The sequence below is a fragment of the Medicago sativa genome, chromosome 5 (genome assembly GCF_051527215.1).
Source record: "Medicago sativa cultivar Bolivia chromosome 5, Bolivia_mono, whole genome shotgun sequence".
NCBI lineage: Eukaryota > Viridiplantae > Streptophyta > Magnoliopsida > Fabales > Fabaceae > Medicago > Medicago sativa.
In genome coordinates this window covers 71258745-71278978 of record NC_140753.1, presented here as the reverse complement: position 1 = coordinate 71278978, position 20234 = coordinate 71258745, and the positions used below count along the sequence as shown (strand labels likewise).

Sequence of the window (20234 nt, the reverse complement as noted above, 5' to 3'; positions counted from 1 at the left end):
TATATGATTAACTCAAATATAACACTAACAACCATTGAACCATAAATAAATCAACTATTTTCTGTTATTTGTCTTTTCATTTGGTTTCCTCTTCACTAATGTCAATAGTGGTGTACTGCCATACCAATATGCTCAAAAAAAGTAAAAATAAAATAAAATAGAACTTGTATCTATAACATAATTATAAATAATTCATTTAAAATCATTATAATCATCATAATCATGTAGTAGTATCTCTAGTGTGAAAACAATATAAAAAAATTATTATTTATAAACTATTATACGGCAATGTCTTTCACCTTTAATACCAAGGTCTTCTATTCTTTTTGTGCTTAAATTAAACAAAACTAGATCCTTATCCTTTTTCATGAAAAAGATATCGCCCTTCTTACCAACTCCAATAGGACGCTCAACGTCGGGCAACGGACCCACAATGAAGAGTTTGATCCATGACTCTTTAACCCCAACTTCACCCAAAACTGATATATGAAAAGTAGTCATCTTTGCATAATTTGAAACCCATGCAATCGATCCATGCATTTAACACAAATAAATGTCTAAATATGATTCCGGAATCTTTTTTTCTTTTTTTTGGTCTTGTGATTCCGGAAACTTTATTATCCATGTTTGAGGGTATTGATGTTTCAACATACACCTCCATGTTTGAGGGTATGGATGTTCTAACAAATGTCTCGTTGCTCAAGTCAAATGACACCAAATAAACATTATCACACGTTTCACTCTCACGCCGCCAGTGACACACTCCATCTGTGTACACTTGAACACCCAAACCATAGTATTGTGAAGGCATGTCTATATCAAGTTTTCTCCAAGAGTTACTTTTTAGACAATATATCTCCCACAAGGGGCGACGGTGTCTATCTTTTCACATCTTTATTCTATCTTCATAAGTTCTAGGATGACAATCTTCTTCGGTTCTAGGTTCAAAAATTACTTGTCGAATCACCTTATAGTCATCTCCAATTTGGTTGTAACCAAATCCATGAATAGTAATATATGGATCTCAATAAGGAGATTCAAATGCAAAAGGACTAGTAGGTGTGACTTTGAATTCTCCGGTAGAAGGATTCCACAACACAACTCACCCTAATTCTTCAATACAATGAATGCCCCTTCTCCCCACATCTTGAATACAAAGAATACCATTAACACTAGCAGAACATTGTACAATAAAATCAAATTGTTCATCATATGGATTTGGCCAATTTAATTTAACCTTATTCTCGAATCTCTCGCCAAGAAGAGAATACAACACAGGTTTATATTTGTAATCCATATGATTCAGGAGGAGAGATGTACCCTCATAATAAGAATGATCCTTAGATAAGAAATTCTTTCGTAACAAATTCATGAAATAAGGGTTTTCAAATAAGAGAGACCACGATTTATTCACACAACAAAATCGAAACAAAGATTTGAGAGGAAGTTTTGATAGAATGACTAAGGCAACATCATCATATATGTGATCGTTAACCTTTTCAGTTGTTACGGCCAATGATTTCTCCATCTCTAAACTCCAAGGATGAATTGAGAGAAGCTGCTGAAATCAAACAAACACACTTAAGCGTTGTTGTAAAGTGAGTATAAACTTCTTTGCGGCGATGGGGATTGGCTTTTATACAAATCCTAAAACAAAACTTTCGGTCAAGTATGCGGTTGGACGGTTGCCTAATATTTTTACTTTTTAGTTATGTTTTAAAGAAATTATTTTTAATTTAAAATATTGATTTCTATTATTATTTTTTTTGTTACAAAAGATTAGTATAGTTTGTTTTGAGAAAAAAAGATAAGTAAAGTTTGTTATCTTATGAAAGTGTAAAATATATTTTCCTATAATTTTAATCAAAATATAATAAAAAAATATTGTGAAAGTTAAGATAATTAAAGAGGTTAGATGTAGAGTTTTAAGCAAGGTGGTGAGAGTTTTAGTTCAATATAATACTAAGTAAAGATTAAAAAAAAAATTTGAACAAACCAAAATGAAATTATATTACGAAAACAATAGCAATCTTTCAGCACAAGGTGTGCCTAAAAGACCACTACCAAAATACAAAGAACCAATGTCAGAATGAAACAAGCCTCCAGTGGTTAGCCAATGCCCAGACAAGCCATAGGACTTGACCACCACATCTGAGTTCCAAAAACAAAAGTGGCTTTTTTAGCTTTCAGCCACGCTAACGATAACAACTTAATTTTATCAAGCAATCTAGGAGCCTCAGATACAACATTTTTAAACAAACGATTGTTACGCTCATTCCAAACCACCCAAGCAGTCAAAAGCCAAATTAACTGAAGAAATGACTGCCTAGGTTTGCCAAAACCTGACATGCAAGTGAACTGCACGAAGTGACTAGAAATAATGTTGGAGTCAACCCCATACAGCCTATCCATCGCCTCACTTGCTCCCACAAAACCGCGAAACACGGGCAAGAAAGAAATAAATGATCTGTTGTTTCAATCATACCAAACCATGTCACACAATGAGCATTGTTTAAGTGTAAGATACCTCTTGCTGCCAAATTTGCTCTCGTCGGTAGCCGATCCCTAATGAGACGCCAAGCAAAGATCGACACCTTCAAAGGAACCTGATGATGCCAAACCAAATCCAAAGCACTATCCATGTTGTAGTTGTCATTCGCTGTTAATACCTCATAAGCACCTCGAACTGAATAGCCTCCTATAGGGTCAGGAAGCCAAACCCAAGAATCTGAAATATTAGGAAACAGAGAAATATCAAGTAGTAAGGCCCTACACTCCTCTAAGACATTCTCCTCCCACATCCACAACCTCCGCCTCCAACACCACCCCTCCCCCTCCTGCGACAACAAGTTAGCCACAGTAATAATACAGCTAATTCAAACAACCTCGGAAACCAGTAAATAGAGGTTAAGATATAGATTCTTTATACAATACAAACGAAATAAAACTTAAATTAAAATTAAACCATGTTTTTTCGGAATTTAAGTCGAATGGATGAAGTGCACTTTATCATTTTTTTACGAAATCCACTTTATCGTTTTACCATATGAAAGTGCTTTTTTTATTGCTAAAACACATGTACATTATAAACGCTATTTTTTATTTTATTTTTACTCTTTTGGCTCAAACTTATCTTCTCTTGTCTAGTTCTGGAGACTCTTGCAAGTTTGAAAAAAAATTTGATTTACCCCTTCATACTCCATCTAAGAGTGTAAGTGGTTTAGATAAAATTGATGAACATGAAAAATCAAACCATACAAAAAATATTCCAATCTTTTCAGGTTAGGTAAAACTCTCAACCAAACCAAAGGAAACTAAATTAAATCAATTTTATTCTCGATTTTTAATATTGAAGTTTAAATATATTTTTCGTCCTTTTGATTTTGGTCATTTATCTTTTTTTTCTAAATTGTTTTAATTTTTATCTTTTTTCTAAATCATTTTAGTTATTTATCTTTTTTAAAAGGGTGATGTTTTAGTCTTTTTAACACACCAAAACGAATGAAAATAAAAACTAAATATCACATTTTTAAAAAGACCAAACATTAAAACGTTTTAAAAAAAACTAAAACGATTTTCTTTTTTTTTTTGAAGGAAAAAAACTAAAACGATTTTCAAAAAAGATAAAAGACCAATACGAATTTTTAATACAATATAAAGGATAGAAATTATTTTTAAGAGTTATTTTGATATCCAATGAGTGTTTTTTTTGTTGTTCAATTTTCTATACTACAGAGTAAATAAAAAAAAACTATATGGATTTTTCTAATGTATTTATGATTGCACACAAATAAAGGTCATTAATTTTATTGACCAATATTTTTAAAAAATAATCGATTATCTCTCACTGATTGACCAATTTTATTGACCAATTTTTCACCTCAACTATGACAACACTGATTGGGTAGATTTAAAGCAGAATTAGCAGCTACAATAAAAGAGTTGAAGAGGGATGTTGAAGTTGAAAATTGCGTGCGTTAGAAAAGCCGGGAAGGAAGGGCCGTGGCCCACCTTGGCCCATACAAAGCTCTGCCACCGGCGCCCGCAGCCCACTTGAATTGACTTGGGACTTTGAAGTATTCTGTTTTTTGGTAGTGTCTTTGAAGTATTATGCTCTCAAGGTCTCAGAGACTTGTACCTACGACCAAAATCTGTCGTTAAATGTCCTTTTCCGCAGGTAAAAGTCTTAAAGACAACAATTTTGCTGTCAATTTGCATTATCCATAGGTAAATACCTATTTTCAGTGGGTAAAATTATTATTTAAACCATTACTTATATATTTAAGTACAACTCAGTTGTCTGTAATTATAAGTGGTGTTAGTTTTTTTTTTTCAATTATTTTTAAATAAAAAAAATATCAAGATTATAACAGGGACTCTAAATTGTTGGGATGGCCCTGAGTCATAATATGAACTTATATAACTTAAGCTTCTGTTAAGTAGAGAATTTTAAGTATTAGAAAAAGTTAAGTGTTTACCATCATTCACATGGTACTGCCGAGTGTAGTTGTGATCCACGATGCATCTGGAGAAATCAATTCCAAAGTTTTTCCTTTGGGCTCCTAATGGATTATCAAATGTTACCAATAAATATATGTAAGAATATTTTAAGAACTCTGTTATTGTACTGCATAAAAATTAACCTCTTACATTATATGCAGGGCCGTCCCCGACAATTTGGTGGCCTCGTTATAATCTTGACAATTTTTTCATTTAAAAATAATTGAAAAAAAAATCTAACACCACTTATAATGACAAACAACTAAGTTGTAGTTAAATATATGAGTAATAGTTTAAACATGGCTTTTACCTACAGGCAAATAGCCATTTACCTATGGATAATGCATAATTGACAGCAAAATTGTTGTCTATCACACTTTTACCTACGGATATAGGACATTTAGTGATTATTTTAGCTGTAGGTACAAGGCTTTTTTTCTTTTTCAAATAGAGGCCTCTCTAAGTTTGAGACCCTATGCCAAGGGCCTTGTTGCACTTGCACAGGACCGACCCTGATTATATGGCCTTAAACATACTACAATGATAATCAAGTTATAGTCTACCTCTCGTACCATGCCATAAAATTTAGATATGCATTTATGTATGGATAGACAATATACTTATGTGTCTCTCTTGATTATTTATCTTAAAATTTTCCTTGGTCTCCCTTTTTCTCTAATTTGTTTTATTCTTACCCTCAAAAGTATATTGCAGAAAAAATAAATTGGAAATCAAAGAATAAGTGTTAACTACTATATATTATGAACTGAGTCAGATAATTGCAAACTTTGTCCCCAATTAATATATGCAATTTACTAATCAATCAAAATTTTGTTTCCTTTTTCACCAATTTTTCTTTTGGAAGTGGGATAGGTTACCATTTGGAGCAAATCAGAATATGAAAAATGAGCTTGCTCATATTTATAAACTTTATAAATCAATGAGGGTAAATATTCAAATTGCTAATGGCTACGTACTGCTTAACCAAAAAAAAAAAATCAGACAAATAAAAAAAAATTAACGAACATATAGAAGAGATAAGTGGAAGAAATATAGGAGACAAATCCTTGATAAAAAACCAATATATTAATAAATTTGAATCCATACAATTGACTATGCTCAAAAGCATTAGTGAACTACACTGGGCATCAAAAAATTACAATTCCAAAATTGTTTTATAATATCTTCAAATTCATCGTTTACGACGTGTAGTCCATGAAATTCCTTCTTCTTAGAAAAATTATGCTTCAAAAACAGTTTTAGAATATCTTCAAATTCATCATTCACGATATGTAGTCCATGAAATTGCTTCATCTTAGTTTTTGTAACCGTATCCTTAGTCGCAAAATCAGGAGAAGTCTTCGGGAATTCAATCTCACTCCTCGTCGATGGCGGAGGTGTAGTAGGAGGAGATGAATCTTCTAATGGAGGAACATGAATGGAATTGAGCGAGTTGACAGACAATTGTTTGAGCTTGATAGTAGAAGCCAAAGAATTAGAAGATGCCTTGTTGTTGTCAACATGGACATGGGAAGAGGAAGACCCTTAACCTTGCAGGCTTTGCTGAATTGTGACACATACGATCATACTCGAACATCATATGATCGAGATCTTCTTCGATATCGACCGGGATCAAAGAATTGAGATCTTCACCAAGGAGTTGATATTTGAAGCAAACATCGGAAACCGTCAATGTAGAAAGCTTTATCATGACACTACTACAAAAATGGGCTTATATAGCGCTTTTTTTTGGCTTTAGGTAGCGCTTTTGAAGCGCTATTGTAAATGGCGCTGGTAAAGGTAATATAGCGCTTTTTTTTCTGTATAAAGCGCTAGCTATAGCAGGGTTTATATAGCGCTTTATGTCAAAAAGTGCTAGCAAAGGTTCTCCTTAGATAGCGCTTTCAAAAATAAACGCCATCTAAGACAAGTTTAAAAACAGCGTTTTTATTTTAAAAGCGCTATGTAACAATAGGTTTAGATAACACTTTATAAAGGAAAAAAAGCGCTAGGAAAAGCATTTATTTTATTTTATTTTTGTCAAAAAAAAAATCCTTTCAAAATAGTGTTTTTTTATTAATTTAAAGTAATATATATATATATATATATATATATATATATAAAAAGTCTTAAATTTAAAGGGAAATGTATATAATTTAGGCACATTATAATTGAGACTATTATTTATCAAATAAAACATAACCATATCATAAAAAATGTATGTATATATAGCATAAAAGTCAATAATGTATAGCCTCTAATATGGTAACATGAATATCTCTAAGAGTTACAACTAATTAGTTGACATAAAGATCAAAATCTTCTATGGTATCATGCAGTCTTCATCTATCTTCTTGGTCTTCTCAACATTTTTATCCAAAACAAGCACGCAAATCATCATTCATTTCCAAATTTCGTTCACTCTCCTCCACCTGAATATATACCAGAAAACACCATTAAGCAATAACGCTATATTATATTAGAGATAAATTCAAAGTACTACTGATCATAAGTACAAATTAAAGCAAGATTATAAATTAAAACAACTACCACTTCTAGCAAATATATTTAGAAACATTAAACTCACCTTATTATAAAAAAAAAATCATATAACTTTTAGGCTGATCATGAACCGACACCATTCTTCTTAGATTTCTATTAGTTTATCTTTTGAGTATGTCACACACTTGAAACCATCAATGTACTGTATATATTATAACATTAAAAATAACCATGTTACTTAATAAACTTAATTATACATAGATATTATACTTTAATATAAAAAAACATACCAACTTTGGAATCTCATTTAGTTTTGAAATGAGAATATCTTTCATAAACCTCATCACAAAGTACCCGCAATCTATACCATTTTCTTGGCGAGGACACTACAAAAAATAAAATAATAAGTAATTGTATAAGTTAGTTTATTTGGTATGCCATGTAGAAGTTACGATGGATGATTATGGAATTGATTAGTAGGTTATACAAAAGGCATATGCATAGTGTATATCATATTATCACATCATTCAATTAGTTTATTAGAAAATAATTCTAGTCACACACAAAAAGTGTTATTGTTTATATATATAAAAAAAAATTGAACCAAAAGAAAAATTATTCATCTTACTGGTTGTGTAGAGTTTAATTAAACCCAAAATCTTTAGTAAACAATTGTCAAATTTAAGTAATTATTCATCAAAAAAAAAATTTGAATTTTCGATTGTCAAATTCATCCTAATCACTAACAGTGCAGTCTTAAATTTAGTTTGAACCTTGAAAACCTAAAATATCCAGATGAAAATATGAAAAAAATTAAAGAATATTTGAGTTAAATTGAGGTAAGGAAAGAATGAAGATGGTACCTGAGATGAAGAATTGAGTATTGAAAAAGTTGTAACCAGTCGACGGCAGCAACGATATGATGCACCGCAATTAAGAGTGAGATAGAGGTGGTTGTTCTGGAATGAATCGAAAGAGACGGTTATGGTTTTGGAATAGATCGAAGGAAGCGAGTGATGGTGATGAATGAATTGATAGATATAGGTGGTTGGTGATGAATGAATCGATAGAGGTGGTGGTTCTGGACTGAATTGCCTGCACACGATCTAATGAAAGTTTTGAGTAAAGTAGTTTTGGGTTATGTTATTAATTGCTTTAAAAAATACGTTTAATGAAAATTATGTTATAGTTTATATTTTATCTTTAGGATGCATTAAAATAGGGATTTCCATTAAAATTGGGATTCTTTGTTACTTTTGAGTATATAACAAAAAGAAGTTACACTTGTTGTTAGTGTATAAAGCGTTTTTTTTTTTGTGTAACAAAAAAAAAGCATTTTTTTTCAAATATAAATATAAAAAAAAAACGCAAACTTCATGAAAATTATGTTATAGTTTTTATTTTATCTTTAGGATGCATTAAAATAGGGATTTCCATTAAAATTGGGATTCTTTGTTACTTTTGAGTATATAACAAAAAGAAGTTAAGCTTTGTTGTTAGTGTATAAAGCGTTTTTTTTTTCAAATATAAATAAAAAAACAAAAAACGCAACCTGCAAAGTAGGATTTATGGAAAAGTAGGATTTAGTGGGACCAGGACATTTGATTTGTGTTTTTAGTTTGGATTTGTTTATTGGGAAAAAGTTTAGATTTGTTTTTTTTTTTTTTTGAAAAGTTTAGATTTAGCTTGTTATATATAATATATATAACAAAGGTTTGTTATATATATGATAAAAGAATTAAAAAAGGTTTGTACCAATTTTTTTTTTAAAAAAAGGTGTGCTTTGTTACTGCAATCCATTTTTCATAAAAATTCAAAAAATATTTGAAATATGCTATGCAAGGGATCGAACAGGGGACCTGTTAGTTAATGTACATTAAATCAGTTAATAAAATGACGCTTTTTTTAACCTACAAGCGCTATCTTTCTCAAGCATACAATAACGCTTTTTTTAACCTATAAGCGCTATTTAAGGTTGATTTATATATAGCGCTTTTCATAAAAAGTGCCATATACGATTAATCATGTTTTTTATTTAAATAACTATTATTTTTATTTAACCTATACTGACGCTTTCAATACAAAGCGCTATATATACTTAAAATGATAGATAGCGGTTTTTCAAAAAAGCGCTAGCTAAGACCTCCGTGTTTTAATTTATAACGCTTTAGTGTTAAAAGCGCTATTTATGAGGCGCTATATTTTCCCAATTTTGTAGTAGTGTGAGATTAGTAAATTTGATACTACGATCAACGGTGATGATTTTATTGTCGCCGCCGATGTAGAAATAGTGACGATGATGATGAAGATCGGTAAGCCTAGGTTCAATTTTTCCACCATAACTAACCATAAGTTTGACTCTCGAACAGTTTGGGTACTCCATGTGGAAGACTTTAGAAGTGTGTTGAGACTTGAGAGTGAGTGAAAAGAGGATTGGGAAAAAAACAGAAAGTGAAGTGAGACGAAAATAAAAGGTAAGTGTGAGGATTTATTTATAGTGATGTTGTTTGTTACAATTTTTGTTACTAAACTAACTGATTTACGTAAAGCAATATAGTTTTAAAAGATGTTAAACTAATGTTGAACTAACTAATGATTCATATTTATAATAGATTTTTAAAGTAGAAAGATATTAATAGTTATAACTGAATTGCCGAAATACCACAAAGTAAGGAAGTGAGAATTTTAGTTCAATATAATCTATATCCACACTAATTGTTCTCATTTAAAAAGATAAGAATTTCTTCAAAAAAAAATATATGAATTTAAATTATATTTGTTATATAATTGATGTCATTTAAAAAGATAGGTATAGTTTTTTTTGTTACAAAAGATTAGTATTTTTTTTTTTGAAAGAAACAAAAGATTAGTATTGTGTTTTTTGAGAAAAAAAAAAAAGATAAGTATATTTTGTTACGATATGAAAGTGTGAAATATATTTACCTATGATTTTAATCAAAATATAATTAAAAAATATTGTGAAAGTTAAGATAAAGAGGTTAGAAATAGAGTTTTAAGGAAGGTGGCGAGAGTTTTAGTTCAATATAATAGTAAGTAAAGATTAAAATAACCCGTAAAAAGAGGTTAAGTTAAAGTTTTTTTTATACAAAACAAACAAAATAAAACATAAATTAAAAGTATCCCGTGAGCTTAACTCAGTTGGTAGGGATATTGCATATTATATGCAGGGGTCGGGGTTCGAACCCCGGACACCCCCTCTTCTCCACATTAAAATGTAGGAGCTCTAGCCACTAGGCTACTTGACCAAAAGAAAAATTTAAATTAAAAGTAAACCTCGTTTTCTTGGAATTTAAGTCGAATGGATAAAGTGCACTTTATCAGTCCTTGTGAACTTAACTCAGCTGGTATAGACAATACATAATAAAAATGATAAAGTGCACTTTTTTTTTGTGGTTCAAACCCGAACCACCACAAAAAAAAGTGCACTTTATCATTTTTTTTTTATGAAATCTACTTTATCATACTCCATCAAGACGGTCTTGCAAGTTTAAAAAAAAAGTTAATTTACCCCTTCATACTCCATCTAAGAGTGTAAGTGGTTCAGATAAAATTGATGAACATGAAAAGCAAACCAAACAAAAAAAATTCCAATCTTTTCTGGTTAAGGTTAAATATATTTTCATCTTTTATCTTTTACTAGAAATTCATTTTGGTCCTTTGTATTTTTTTTTTAAATGTCTTAATTCTTTATCTTTTTTCTAAAGTATTTTAGTTATTTATCTTTTTAAAAAGGGTAACGTTTTAGTCCTTTCAACACACCATACGAATGAAAATAAAGACTAAATATCACATTTTTAAAAAGACCAAGGATTAAAATGATTTAAAAAAACTAAAACATTTTTTTTAAGAAAAGACCAAAATGAATTTTTAATACAAGATAAAGGATATAAATTATATTTAAGCCTAATTTTGATATCCAATGAGAGAGTTTTTTAGTGTTGAATTTTGTATACAACAGAGTCAATAAAAAAAACTATATGGATTTTTCTAATGTATTCATGATTTCACACAAATAACGATCATTAATTTTCTACCTATAATTTTATTTTTCAATTTTCTTTTAAAAAAAATCGATTATCTGTCATCTAATTTATCCAGTTTCCTCCAATCTTTCTCCCCAAAAACATAGAATTTTTATTATAATTCTTTTGGTTTAAACTACTCTTATCTCTTCTAGTTCTAGAGAATCTTGCAAGTTTATAACAAAATTGATTTGTCCTTCATTCTTCAGTTAATGGTGTAAGAGGTTCAGACCCAAGATTTTACTAACATCATCTCAAACAACATGAGTCAGCAAGCTCGTTACTCACACTCTGTGTTGGAGGGTTGAGGTTGAGGAAGTGAAGCAGTTACCATCTCACACTCAACAAAACAACACTAGTTGTTTCTCCCACTCAACAAGAAACAATAAGGGATGGGTTGGAAGGTTGAGGAAGTGAAGCAGGATGCCATGTTTGAAAATTTGAAAATGTGAGTTTCTACTTTTTAGTTTTGAAAATTACATTTTTCCGTCACTATTAAAATGGCCTCAAAATCTGAAAAAATCGAAGAAAAAAAAATTGTACCTACGGCCAAAATCCGTCATTAAATGTCCTTAATCTGTAGGTAAAAGTCTGAAAGACAGCAATTTTGCTATCAATTTGCATTATCCATAGGTAAATGCCTATTTTTTTTTGGGTAAAATTCCTATTTAAACTGTAACATCCCAGACTGCTTTTAGGATTGCCGACTAACCCCACAAACCAACACGAGTCTTTTCAGCATGCTTTGTCCTCACTCACATGCTTACCGGGAAACTTCCCGGTAGGTCACCCATCCTAGTACTACTCCAAGCCAAGCACGCTTAACTGTGGAGTTCCTATGGATTGAGCTCCCGAAAAGAAGATGCATCTTGTTGATATAGGTAGTACCAAACAATTCTAATAAGCCTTCCTTCAACCATGTAGTCCCATACCTACACGGCCTCCGGATCCCTCTCATTCCGATGTGATTCGGTTCCTCTTATTAACGTGGGGTCATCCTTACGGATAGTGCCCGTTCCAACTGGCGGGAACCTTTCGTATCCAACTGGCGGGATATCGAAAGCCACGTTGTGGGTGTTACATGCCCACCAGCTTCCGCCTGGTTCGTCCCCGAACCACACCGTACTGGGAGAGGTCTGCTCTGATACCATTTTGTAACATCCCAGACTGCTTTTAGGATTGCCGACTAACCCCACAAACCAACACGAGTCTTTTCAGCATGCTTTGTCCTCACTCACATGCTTACCGGGAAACTTCCCGGTAGGTCACCCATCCTAGTACTACTCCAAGCCAAGCACGCTTAACTGTGGAGTTCCTATGGAATGAGCTCCCGAAAAGAAGATGCATCTTGTTGATATAGGTAGTACCAAACAATTCTAATAAGCCTTCCTTCAACCATGTAGTCCCATACCTACACGGCCTCCGGATCCCTCTCATTCCGATGTGATTCGGTTCCTCTTATTAACGTGGGGTCATCCTTACGGATAGTGCCCGTTCCAACTGGCGGGAACCTTTCGTATCCAACTGGCGGGATATCGAAAGCCACGTTGTGGGTGTTACATAAACCATTACTTATATATTTAACTACAACTCAGTTGTCTGTAACTATAAGTGATATTAGTTTTTTTTAAATTATTTTTAAATGAAAAAAATATCAAGATTATAACGCGGCCTCTGAATTGTCGGGGACGGCCCTGAGTTTTAATATGAATCTTATATAACTTAAGTTTCAACTGTATTAGATTTATGAGAAATTCTAATTGGTGCCCCGGACACTAGTTAAGAAAGCAAAAATATAGTAATTTGACATCAAAACTTGTGCAATCAACTTCTCGAAAGTCTAAAAAGTGGTATTTTCAACTCAAAATTAGATTTAAGGATGAATGTTTTATTCACCGACATTTTTAAAAAAAATGTTCTTGCTTTGATATATGGGATTACCTTGTACTCCCTCCGTTCCTTTTTAAGTGTCTCTTTTGGAGAAATATTTTGTTCCTATTTAATTGTCACTTTCAAAGTTCAATGCATCATTAAATGTTGTTTTACCAATATTATCCTTTGTTATTTATTGCGGAGAGAGAAATATATGAAATGAGATGTTAAATTAATAAGGTCATTATAGTAAAAGTATAACTTATTGCATTAAAAGTAGAAACAATTATTGGTTGTCTTGGTTTGTGTAAAATGTCAAAAAGTGACAATTAAAAAGGAACGGAGGTAGTAGATGATGCACCGCAATCAAGGTCTTGAAATCAGTATTTATCAACTACAAAGTGAATGAATCTTTCAGTTCTTCAATCGTGCATGTATAGAGGGTTGGAAGTTTAGAAGGGGTGAGTATCATGGTCAAAATATATGGCCGATGATCTCGGTCATGGACAATCATCCCCTATTCATTCTTTGTAAGCGTAGTTCTAATGATCGACTAATACGTGGGTTTCACGTTGGGACGACTTAGTCCTTCTTGAGTTTGTAGTATATATCGACCACGAGTATATCCATATGTTAATTTTGTTTAAAAATCAAGAGATCAAGTTATATTCTTTTGAAAATAATAGCCAAGTTTGCATTAACTTCATGCTTATTTTCATTTAAGACGAGAAGCTTAAATGTTTATAAATTGAAAAGTTTGGGAAGGAAGCAGATCTTGATTTGCATGCTTAAGAAAAACTATTTAATTTTGACATGCAACAATCTAGTGCTCGCTCCCAAAAAAAGCTTGGCGGGTGGGCCATTAAAATAAACAATAAAGTACAATATAATTTTTTTTTTGTGAATCTTTTATAGTTTTATTTTAGTTGTCTTCAACAAGAAATGTAATATAGTTAACTCATATAGTTCTAACAATTCAAAAACATACTTTATCCTTAATATAAGTAATTGACATATATGTATGAAATGTCGTTTTTTAAACTTTATAAATACCAAATTATTTGGCCACTTGCTTTTACTTTCTTATAACAACTCATCTTGTTCAAATAAGTGGAAACAAAAAAGAAAGGGGAAAACATCAAGAGCTAGCTGAAACATTTATCTTGTGTCATATCCTTAATTATATTCTCATTTTGTTTCGTTGCCAAAGGATATGAAATTAGTTTGCACTTAGCAATTAACGCAAGCGGGAATTGATTAATCAAATTAGAAATGCTAATGAAGAATGTTCGAAGCAACAGTGACACGGCGAAAATGCAAATCAATAAAGACATAGACATACAACAAAAAACCACCTATCAATTCAAAAATCAACAAGAAAACAGAAATTAACTTTCAAATTCGAAGTGAAAAAATTGAGACAGGGAGTGAGAGCTTTCACCTCGACTATGACAACACTAATTGGGTAGATTGAAAGCGGAATGGGCAATGACAATAAAAGAGCTGAAGAGGGATGTTGAAGTTGAAAATTGCATGCGTTAGAAGACCCGGGAAGGAAGGGCCGTGCCTGAGTAGTGGAGAGGGTGGACAATTTTGTATTTTTTCTTTAATAACAAGGGGTGTTTTAGTAATTTCCTTATAGGAAAATAATTATTTTGCTTTGGGTGGGTGGTTGGGCCGTGTCCCACCTTGGCCCATACAAAGCTCTGACACTGGCGCCCACAGCCCACTGACTTGGGACTTTGAAGTATTCTGTCTCAAGGTCTCAAATTTGATTCTTTCCAAAGTCAATTTCGGTAGACTAGTTTGACTTTTTTAAAATAGAATAAAAATAAATCTAACACATGCCTAAATCGTAATATGACAAAAGCTCTATAATAACAAATATGTATATATAACGCCTGCCCAGTGGCGGAGCCACGTTCATCTCAGGGGATGCACCTGCACCTCCTCACATTTATAATTTTGCACCTACTATGCTATTGTATTTCAACCTTGAATCCCCTCAATTTTCTGTTTTGCACCTCCTTTGCATCTGACTTAAAAATCTCTTCATAGAGTTAGGCACACATCTTTTTTCTCTATTTGATTTATTTATCCGTAAATGTTATCATAGACAATCATGTAGGTCATGCATTAACATAACAACTTTTGAAGTTAGCAATGATCGTCTTTTATGTTATGAAGATTGTGAAGACTATGGTGCGTAATCAATCAAATGGAGGTGATAGATGACCGATTATTTCATGACTTATATTGAGAGATGTGTTCGATAACATGGATAATAAGTTGATTATTTAACGATTTCATAAGATGAAACTGCGTAATGAAAAATTGTAGAATATGTTTGTAATTTTGATTACAATTTAGTTTTTTAATACATATTATTTATTTATATAATATAAATAATATTTTGCCATAAAAATTATGATTTTTTGCACCAAAAATGATGTGTTTTGATTTCAAAAATTATATTTTGTATTAAGATTCAACGTTGAAACAATAAATCATATTTAAATTCGTCGCTTGAACCCCCTGATCCAGGATCCTGGCAACGCCACTGCGCCTGCCAGAAAGAATGGTTGCAAATTGATTTCATAATCTCAAATTTAGTCTGCATGTGCATAACTCTACTATAGTTGAATTTGAATGGTTGCAAATTGCTCTGCTTTGATGAAGTTTTACACGGACATAAAGAATGATGTCTAGTAAAATATACTTCCTCAAAAATATTTGCTACAGTTATACAAAATAGTGTAGCCATGATTTTTCCTTCTCAGCCACAATATATAGTATGACCAAAAAGAGTAATAATTCACATTTAATAAGCAATAAGGTGAATGAAAAAGAATACTGACATAGTGCTTAAAGTAGAATACATTAAATAGAAAGAAACATTCATACTACAACTCAATTCTCAGAAAAACAAAATAACAAAAGAAAGTAAACTTGCATTTCAAACGCTAACGTATGGCATCGTTGTGCCGAACAAAAGATCTGGATCTATGCCTTCTCCATATATAGTTGTAGAAGCTTGTCATGATCAGAGTTATTGTCATCGTCATTGAGTAATTCGTTGATGTCAACCCAAAGTTTTGAAATTCCAGCGCCGCCCCTGAAATTGACGAAAGTTATTGTAAATTTAACGTATCATTTTTTACGGAAAACTATTATTAATATTGGCAACACTAATAGATGTATATAAAAGAGAATAGCAATGCATAATCTACTCACCTATCAATCAATCTCGAGGTAGTATGATTGCTTGTAGAAGTACTTCCCCGTTATTGTAGAACATATTTGAATCATCAACCAACTTTGAAAACCGCTTATTTGAGACATCAAAATTATTTTCTTGAGAATCCTCAACTTGTTGGCCACTGGAACCACCATTCAACTCATCATCCAGTTCCATGTTGTTAGGGAAGGGTGACAAGCCACGCTTTTCATGTTTTCTCTTTCTCGCATTCCAAAAGTTCTTGATGTCATTATCGGTTCTTCCAGGCAACTGTCACAAAAATAACGAATGCAAATTAATGACATGATCACCATAATACCAAAATATGTAAAGCTAGATTTTTCAGAAACTCTCTCAACCATATACACATGCAACTTAAAAACTAACAATCTCTACTAAACAACTTATAGGCATGGTAATTGATAAACTCCCTGCCTTTAATATATCATCATAGTTTTTTTTTTTTAATCAACGTGTAACTTTTTGGTTAAAAGATAACATCATACTTCGATAAAAGATAGATAAAAATTTCCAATTCTTTCAAGAAAAAAAGATAAATATATCAATTGAAAAAAAAAAAACCTCGCGAGCGATTTTAGACCATTTGAATCCACCAAACTTCTTACGTAACTGAAAGACTTTATTTTCTTCTTCTTTACTAAATGGACCCTTTTTTACACCAGGTTGTAGGTTATTATACCATCTAAAACGGCAACTTCTTCCAAAGTGTGCAAGTCCCGTGTTCTTTGATACCTCGTCCCAATTTCTGGTTCCATGTTTTTCCACATATGCTTTTAATATTTCATCCTCTTCTTTTGACCACTTTTCTTTTTTCAACCCTTTATTAGTGCCAGATAATGAAGACATGATGATGATACTAGGTACTCCCTCCGGTCTTATTTATAAGAAACATTTGACTTTTTTGATTCATTGTACAAATGATGTATTTGGTTTATATTCTAGACAAGATACACTAATTACACAATGAATCTAAAAAGTCAACTTTTTCTTATAAATAGGACCGGAGGAAGTATATTGAAACTACTGGGATGTTCTATTTTGCAACTATGTGAATTGTGACAAATTCAAATTTATAAGTATTGAGTAAACTGATTATCCTAAGTACTAGGGAATTAATGAGAGTTTTAATTATGAACTATAATACAAACTTATCTTATAGTCATCAAACTAATTATTAACTGTCTGTGATTCACGTAAGGCAATATACTAGTTGGATTAACCGAATTTCCCAAATACTAGGTGAATGAGAGAGAATTTTAATACGAATACAACTTATCCCATGTTATATTGCCATATATATCCCATTTAACAGATAAATAAGCCGTATCCCTAATATATATATATATATATATATATATATATATATATATATATATATATATATATATATATATATATATATAAAGAAAACTATCTCTTTCAACACTTTTGAGTTTGACTTTTCTTTCCAAAAGTACCTTCAATTTTTAATACAAACACATTTTTTTTTTATAAGGCCAAGAGAAAGGTTAGACATCCGGGACGGTCTATAGCATCTCAACTAGGTTGTCACCCAACAACAAATAAATAAGAATAAATTAAAATATTTAAATATTAAAATAGAAGTGTAACAAACACAAATATCCAGTTTTTTCTTTTATCATTTAAAAAGTGTAACGAACTAGATGATTGTATCTATACTTATTTTTTTCATTATCCCAATTATACCCTTAAACAACAACTTTTTTTTATAATAGAGATTGTTGTTGGTGTCATTAAAAAAATAAGCATTAAGATTATATTTCTTTTGTTACATCGTTGGTTTCATTGAAATAAACAATCATAGTTAGTTTGATTTGTTATACTTTGAAAACAAAAAACGTTTATATTTTTACTTTTAATCTAAATTAAAATTTCATAAAAAAACACCGTTCATAATTTTCAAACGTTAGCGCAGTAAAAAGAGCGGAAATACGGACACGGAGTGCCCGTCTTTTCGCTAGTGTGTGTGCGTCTATATATATATAAGCCGTAAAACACTTTTTGATAGATATAAGCTATGTAACTTATCCTACATACATGTTGCACGTGAATTATTATTATATAAGTCATCCCATTTATATAAGCCATATAACTTATCCCATTTCTAGAATAGATGTTATAGATATAAATTATATGTAGATATGCAAACTTTTATTTAAGGTTTGAATATTAATTTATGTTTAATTTAAAATTTTGATTTCTATTATTATTTTTAATTTCAAATTTTAATAATTTTAATTTGAAATTAAATTTTTATTTAAAATCTCAGTTATATAAATTATTTTAATTAAAAAGTCACTATCACAATTATATTAATGCTAGTGCAAAGATGGACACTAGTGTGTTTGTTTATCAACTTTTCTATTTCAAATTCTTTAACCCATTTGGATTGGTCTAGTGATGTTGTTTTAAAACTTTGGAGTGTGCTCTCTTAAGGTATCAGGTTCAATTCTCCCTGGTGTAAATTTTGGTGGGATAAGTCAATACAATAGATGGGCCTCCCCACACGTGGATGGTACGGTGGAATTAAACCCCTCGAATAAGTCGGTTTTTAGGTTGGATACTGAGTTTTTCAACAAAAAATTTTGCAAATTATTTCACTCTTCTTGAATAAGATTTCATTCCTCTAACTATCGATTTTTCTTATCTATTTCACATACTCTCTCTCTCTCTGTCTCGGTTATATAAATTATTTTAAATTAAAAAGTCACTATCACAATTATATTAATTCTAGTGGAAAGATTGGTAAAAAAATAAATAAATACTAATGGAAAGATGGACACTAGCGTACTCATTTATCCGTTTTCGATTGCAAATTCTTTAACCTATTTAGATTGGTCTAGTGATATTGCTTCAAGACTTTGAAGTGTGCTCCTTAAGGTATCATGTTTAATTCTCTCTTGTTCAATTTTGGTGGGCTAAGTCCATGCAATAGATGGACCTCCCCAAAAATGAATGGTATGGTGGGATTGAACCCCTCATATAAGTCGGTCTTTAGGCCGGATACCGTTTTTTCCATCTCTTTCATGTTCTCTCTTTCTTTAACTTTTTTTTTCTTTCCTTCCTTTTTTTTTTCACTCACGTTTACTCTATTTTATTTTCCTCTTATATAAAAAATTTGAGACATATGTTTGTCACCAATACACTAAAAATAAAAGATAAATTTTGTTATTGGTAAATATTAAAAAAAAAACTATGAGAAAAATATCTATCATTGATACATAGAAAATAGGAATAAATTTTGTCATTAATAAATTAATACTTAAAAGAGTACATGACAAACATTAATCATTGATACATGAAAAACACGGTGCAAATGTTTTTCACTAATACATAAATTAATACAAGTCAAATATTTTTTATTGATAAATATAGAAAAGTACGGGAAAATTATTTGTGAATTATACATAAAAAGATGGATAAATATTTATCATTGATAAATAGAATGAAAAAAAAAATCATGGAAAAAGTATTTGTCATTGATAGTTAAAAAAATAGGTGATAAATATTTGTAATTGATAATTATAATATATAATAAAAATCATACATGAGACAATTTTTTTTAAGATACATGAGAAAAATGTTGGTTACTGATCAATAAATTAACTTTTTAAATTCCTAGCGTATTTAACTGGCTATGCCCGAGTTACATATATAATATTATTGTCCATGTTATATGTATGATATACATTAGATTGAACCATTGGATTAGTCGGTTTTAAAAAAAAAAGTATAATATTCATTAAAATTTCATATATATCAAAAATAAAAATTATTACTCATAACCAACAATTTATTAAACGAACCATTAACATTTACATAAAGTATGAAATAAAATAAATCTTGTACGTTGAAATATTAATCAAGAATATGTGTTTAGAATGAATAGAATGGGCACATGTAAAAAAATAAATTGTTTCGTTATATATGAAATTGATTAAAATAAATAATTTGATTTCTTTCAAATAATTATTTAAAATTTTCTCTATCAATGTATTATTTAAAAAATGAACTATCTATTAGAAAAAAATATAGGT

The 20234-nt window shown here is 30.8% G+C and overlaps 2 protein-coding genes, 1 long non-coding RNA gene and 1 pseudogene across 3 annotated transcripts; all 4 read right to left on the bottom strand.

Moving 5' to 3' along the window:
* Positions 1-264: 264 nt before the first annotated feature.
* LOC146924612 (putative F-box protein At3g16210) lies at positions 265-1528 on the bottom strand (annotated as a pseudogene).
* Positions 1529-2109: 581 nt separating this feature from the next.
* Positions 2110-6211, bottom strand: LOC146924611 (uncharacterized). Its single transcript, XM_085711876.1, has 3 exons — positions 6082-6211; positions 2528-2728; positions 2110-2342 (listed from the first exon to the last, which is right to left on the bottom strand). The coding sequence occupies exons 1-3, from the start codon at positions 6209-6211 to the stop codon at positions 2110-2112; spliced, it is 564 nt and encodes a 187-aa protein (XP_085568002.1).
* A 548-nt stretch (positions 6212-6759) lies between these two features.
* On the bottom strand, positions 6760-8220 carry LOC146924610 (uncharacterized). The gene is made up of 4 exons (XR_015010984.1): positions 7866-8220; positions 7293-7388; positions 7088-7204; positions 6760-6932 (listed from the first exon to the last, which is right to left on the bottom strand). It is a non-coding gene; the product is annotated as an uncharacterized LOC146924610 (long non-coding RNA).
* A 7700-nt stretch (positions 8221-15920) lies between these two features.
* Positions 15921-17022, bottom strand: LOC146924609 (transcription factor MYB104-like). The gene is made up of 3 exons (XM_085711875.1): positions 16738-17022; positions 16235-16425; positions 15921-16032 (listed from the first exon to the last, which is right to left on the bottom strand). Exons 1-3 carry the CDS (start codon positions 17020-17022, stop codon positions 15921-15923), a joined length of 588 nt encoding a protein of 195 aa, XP_085568001.1.
* Positions 17023-20234: the final 3212 nt, after the last annotated feature.

What these genes read in the sequence shown, in the direction of transcription:
- LOC146924611 (XM_085711876.1), bottom strand. Translation starts at nt 6,211, where the DNA reads ATGATAAAGCTTTCTACATTGACGGTTTCCGATGTTTGCTTCAAATAT. An exon ending in TATGATGTTCGAGTATGATC is followed by an intron (nt 2,729 to 6,081) that starts GTATGTGTCACA and finishes CTAATATTTCAG; the next exon opens with ATTCTTGGGTTTGGCTTCCT. An exon ending in AGCAAATTTGGCAGCAAGAG is followed by an intron (nt 2,343 to 2,527) that starts GTATCTTACACT and finishes CTTGCATGTCAG; the next exon opens with GTTTTGGCAAACCTAGGCAG.
- LOC146924609 (XM_085711875.1), bottom strand. Translation starts at nt 17,022, where the DNA reads ATGTCTTCATTATCTGGCACTAATAAAGGGTTGAAAAAAGAAAAGTGG. An exon ending in GGTCTAAAATCGCTCGCGAG is followed by an intron (nt 16,426 to 16,737) that starts GTTTTTTTTTTT and finishes TTTTTGTGACAG; the next exon opens with TTGCCTGGAAGAACCGATAA. An exon ending in TCAAATAAGCGGTTTTCAAA is followed by an intron (nt 16,033 to 16,234) that starts GTTGGTTGATGA and finishes CGTCAATTTCAG; the next exon opens with GGGCGGCGCTGGAATTTCAA.